Raw genomic sequence first — 4927 nt, 5'->3', positions numbered from 1 at the left:
TGGGCATTGTGGCAGGCACCTGTAGTCCCAGCTACTGGGGAGGCTGAGGCAAGAGAATCACTTAAACCCAAGAGTTTGAGGTTGCTGTGAGCTGTGACACCATAGCACTCTACTGAGGGTGGCATAGTGAGACTGTCTCAAAAAAAAAAAAAAAAAGCTAGGCTAGGCATGGTGGCTCTTGCCTGTAATCCTAGCACTCTGGGAGGCTGAGGCAGGTGGATTGCCTGAGCTCATGAGTTTGAGATCAGCCTAAGCAAGAGAAAGACTCCATCTCTAAAAATAGCCAGGTGTTGTGGTGCACCTGTAGTCCCAGCTACTCAGGAGGCTGAGGCAGGAGAATCACTTGCGCCCAGGGGTTTGAGGTTGCTGTGAACTATGACTCCACAGCACTCTACCAAGGGGGATGAAAGTGAGACTCTGACTCAAAAACAAACAAAACAAAACAATGCTACTGAGGTACAATTTATGTATCATAAAATTAACCCATTTAATGAATTTTAGTTAATTTATGAAGTTGTGTGACAGTCACCATAATCCAGTTTTAGAACTTTTTTTTTTTGAGACAGAGTCTCAAGCTGTCTCCCTGGGTAGAGTGCTGTGACATCACAGCTCACAGCAACCTCAAACTCTTGGGCTCAAGTGATTCTCTTGCCTCAGCCTCCCAAGTAGCTGGGACTACAGGTGCCTGCCACAACGCATGGCTATTTTTTGTTGTTCTTGCAGTTGTCACTGTTGTTTTAGCTGGCCTGGGCCAGGTTTGAACCCACCAGCCTTGGTGTATGTGGCCAGTGCCACCCCAGTTTTAGGACATTTTTAACACAACAAACATTTTGTTAATCTTTAAGTTAATGGCCTAAGTTAGAAAGGAGAGTGGTAAGAATTCCCTCTCACATTTCCTCAGAACCTTTATCCACTGCTTGCTTCTCACTATACTTTTTCCCTTTCTCTCAGAGTGGGGTTGTAGCAGCTGTATGGATTTTCTTTTTCTAAATAAAAGATGTTTTGATACAAAAAGATCCCTCAAATGTATTTTTTTTTTTTTTTTTGGTAAAAGCACCATGTAATTATTTGGAAATCCTCTCCCCATACAAACATTCACATACTCTCACTTAATTCATCCTTTGTTATGAACAACTAGGAATTATAGAAGAGACACTGGGGGATCTATTTTCCAATGAACTTTGCCTTAAAATTCTGATGGCCACTCATTTTTATTAAAGAAGTATGAGCATGATAAAAATTGTCTGGTATGACAGCAAATGCATAACTATACATATAATTTACCCTTTAACATATTTTAGAGCAATGGGGGGATGATTTAACAATAAGGGGCCACCAGTAGGATTGCCCCGATTCTCCTACAGTAGTCCCTGCTCTCTGCAGAGACTGCAGTTATCTTTGATCCAATGCCTGGATCTGTCACTTTTTCACCTTATCACTGTGCACAGTCAGGTCCTGGTCAGCCTCTTCTGGGGATCCTCACTGTGCACCTTCATTCCTCACAGGCCTCTTGCTCTCCTTGTAAGTTACACAGACAGTCTTTGTGATTTACATGCAAGTAAGGGGAAGCAGAAACACAAGTACCTTCCCTGGTGAATCTAAAGCAAGGAGCACTCCTTTCAGTCCCCATGGTGGAGCCTGTGATGCTGGTGAAGGTTTGAGCTCTGGCGAAAGCTTTTCCCACACTGGCCACATTGGTATGGCTTCTCTCCAGTGTGAATCCTCTGGTGCAGCTTCAAGGTTGACTGCCGCCCAAAGCAGTTTCCACACTCTCCACAAGTGTAGGGTCTCTCTCCTGTGTGGACTCTCTTGTGTCTTTTCAGCTCTGAATTCCATGTGAAGCTTTTCCCACAGTCATCACACTTGTAGGGTTTCTTTGCTGAGCGGGTTGGCTGGTGACCAAGACGTTGCAAACGATTGCTCAGGCTTTTTTTACCTCCTTTGCTTTTTTTCAGCTCTCTCAGTGGGTGACTTTTTAGTGGGCTGCTGATGTATTCCAGTTCCCTGCAATGTCTCTGATAGTGAACAAATGGCTTTTGAGCATTTGGGGGGCTGACCTGCCTCCGTGACAACCGAGGTTCACTCAGGTTTGCTCCTCTTGGTTCAGGACTCTGCAGACCATTCCCTTTGGATCTGCCAGCTGACACAGAACATGGCTTTGCTCCTTTAGCCCCTTCCTGTTGTGGATTTTCCTTGTTGTCACTTTTCATTCTGGGGGCCTCTATAATTAGAAAGAATATGGTTCATTTTCTAGTCCTGCAAGAAAGAACTTTAGCAAAAGTTATGAAATACTCTGCAAAAACTTTCTCAAAAGGTGGCCCTCCACTGGCAACTAGAATTAGACTCATCTAGGGCATTTATTAAACAAGAAGATTCTTTGACCCTCTCCCAAGCTGCTGAGTCAGAATCTCTGGGGGTTGGACCTATAAATCTGAACAGTTAACAGAGTCCTGGGGTGATTCTAATTTATATTAAAGTAAAGAACCACCCTCCCTTCTTCCTATCTTTAGGGAGAGGTTTAGCAAGGGAGAAATAGGGAAAAGCAAAACCATCAGAAATGATCATCAACTAATGAATAAAGTAGACAGTTGAAATTTTAACACTGAAGATTTCACTGTATAGTCTAGTGTCTGAGCTATTTCAGCAAATACTCTTCACTTAAGGAACACTGATTGACAACCACTTTCTCTTCAAAGGATAGTAAATCCAGTGACTGTGGTGTTTTCTTTCATTACATACATATGTGTTTTTAAACTAGAATATGGGCTAGACATGTAAACTACTTACAGAAACTCCCTACCTCCTGACTGCTAGCTTTGAAGATCAGGATAGAAATGAGCTGGAAAGGCTTGTGGGAAGTTGGAGGATACAGAGCAGTACTAGTTGATAAGACTTGCTATAATGTGGAAAATGTGTGTGTGTGCAAACACATGAGTTATTCAATATGGCAGCCTCTAGCCACATGTGATTGTGTGCCTATTATGTGGCTAGTGTGACTGAGGAACTAAATTTTATTTGATTTTAATTAATTTAAATCCAAAATGAAATAAATAGCCCATATAATTAGGGTCAACTGCCTCTGACAAAGTTTTCAAGATACTTCAAGGGGAAAAAATAATCTTTTAAATAAATAATGCTGGATAGGCATGATGGCTCATGCCTGTAATCCTAGTACTCTAGGAGGCTGAGGTGAGAGCATTGCTTCAGCTTGGGAGTTTGAGAAGAGCCTGAGAAAGTGAGACCCTGTCTCCCCTAAAAACAGAAGTATTAGCTAGGCATGGTGTTGTGTACCTGTAGTCCTGGCTACTCAGAAGGCTATTGCCGGAGGATTGTTTGAGCCTGGGAGTTTGAGGTTGCTGTGAGCTAGGCTGAGATCACTGCACTTTAGCCTAGGTGACACTAAGACTCTGCCTCAAAACAAAAAACAACGTCCCCCCCCCAAAAAACAACAACAAAAACCGAACAGATAATGCTGGGACAACTGGATTTCCCCATGTAAGAGAATAAAGCTGGACCCACTATGGTCTGAATGTTTATGTCTCTCCTCCCCAAATTCATATATTGACACTTAGTCCTCAGTGCAGTGAGGTGTTGGGAGGTGATTAGGTTATGAGGGTGGAGACTTCATAAATAGGATTAATGCCCTTAAAAAAGAGGCCTGAGGAAGCTTGTTTGCCCCTTCTGCTGTATGAGGACACATGGCAGGCACCATGTATGAGGAATGGGCTCTCACTGGACATCAGATCTGTTGGTGCCTTGATCTTGAACATTCCAGCCTCCAAAATTGTGAGCAATAAATTTCTATTGTTTATAATTTACTCAGTCTAAGATAATTTGTTATAGCAGCCTGAGCAGACTAAGACAGACCCCTATCTTACACCATATATAAAAATTAACTTAAAATGGACCAAAGACCAGTAGAAGGGTTTAACCTATCTCTCATATTTATATAAGGGTCTACTACCCAGAATACATAAAGAACTCTTACAATAAAAAGACAAATAGCCCAACTTAAAAATGAGCAAAGGATCTGAACAGACGTTTCTCTGAACAAAATATACAGTTGCCCAATAAGGACATGAAAAGATACTCAACATCATTAGTCACAAGGGAAATGAAAAATCAAAACTTCAAGGAGATACCACTTCATAGTTAATAGGACAGGGATAACAAAAAATGCTGACAATAACAAGTGCTGACGAGGATCTAGGAAATTGGAATCCTAATACTTTATTGGTGGGAATGTAAAATGGTACAGCTGCTTTAGAAAACTGTCTCACAGCTTCTCAAAAAGTTAAAATAGAATTACCAATGATCTAGCAATTCCAGTCCAAGGTATATACCCCAGTTTTTGTGTCTGCACAAAAATTTGTACAAATATGTTCATAGCAGCATTATTCATAATAGCAAAAAAAGTGGACACAACCCAAAAATCTATCAACTGATGAAAAGATAAACAACATGTAGTATATCCATATAATGCATATTATTAAGCCATAACATAGATGAAGCATTGATACCTGCTACATGTATGAAGCTTTAATACATATTTGGTGAAAGAAGCAAGACCAAAAGACCACATATTGTATGATTCCATTTATATAAAATGTCCAGAATAGGAAAATCCAGAGACAGAAAATACATTAGGGGTTAGGGATGAGGGGTAGGGAGAAATGGGGAGTGACTACTAGTAAGTATGAAGTTTCTCTTTGAAGTGATGAAAATGTTTGGGAGGCTCGGTGCTCATAGCACAATGGTTATGGCGCCAGCCACATACACTGAGGCGGGTTCGAACTAGGCCCAGGCCAGCTAAACAACAATGACAACTGCAACAAAAAATAGCTGGGTGTTGTGGCAGGTGCCTGTAGTCCCAGCTACTTGGGAGGCTGAGGCAAGAGGATCACTTAAGCCCAAGAGTTTGAGGTTG

General features: G+C 41.6%; 1 protein-coding gene across 1 annotated transcript in view; it reads right to left on the bottom strand.

Moving 5' to 3' along the window:
• Positions 1–1189: 1189 nt before the first annotated feature.
• ZNF174 (zinc finger protein 174) overlaps positions 1190–4927 on the bottom strand; it is a 7527-nt gene continuing 3789 nt past the window's right edge. The window contains exon 3 of the mRNA XM_003790826.3: positions 1190–2221. Within this exon, the coding sequence (XP_003790874.1) occupies positions 1620–2221 (602 nt within the window). The 3' untranslated portion in view covers positions 1190–1619. The remainder of the gene's footprint in view (positions 2222–4927) is intronic.

The sequence above is a fragment of the Otolemur garnettii genome, unplaced genomic scaffold (assembly GCF_000181295.1).
Source record: "Otolemur garnettii isolate 467f Iridium unplaced genomic scaffold, OtoGar3 scaffold00044, whole genome shotgun sequence".
NCBI lineage: Eukaryota > Metazoa > Chordata > Mammalia > Primates > Galagidae > Otolemur > Otolemur garnettii.
The sequence above is the reverse complement of the archived record's forward strand: the minus strand, read 5'-3'. Positions and strand labels throughout refer to the sequence as shown.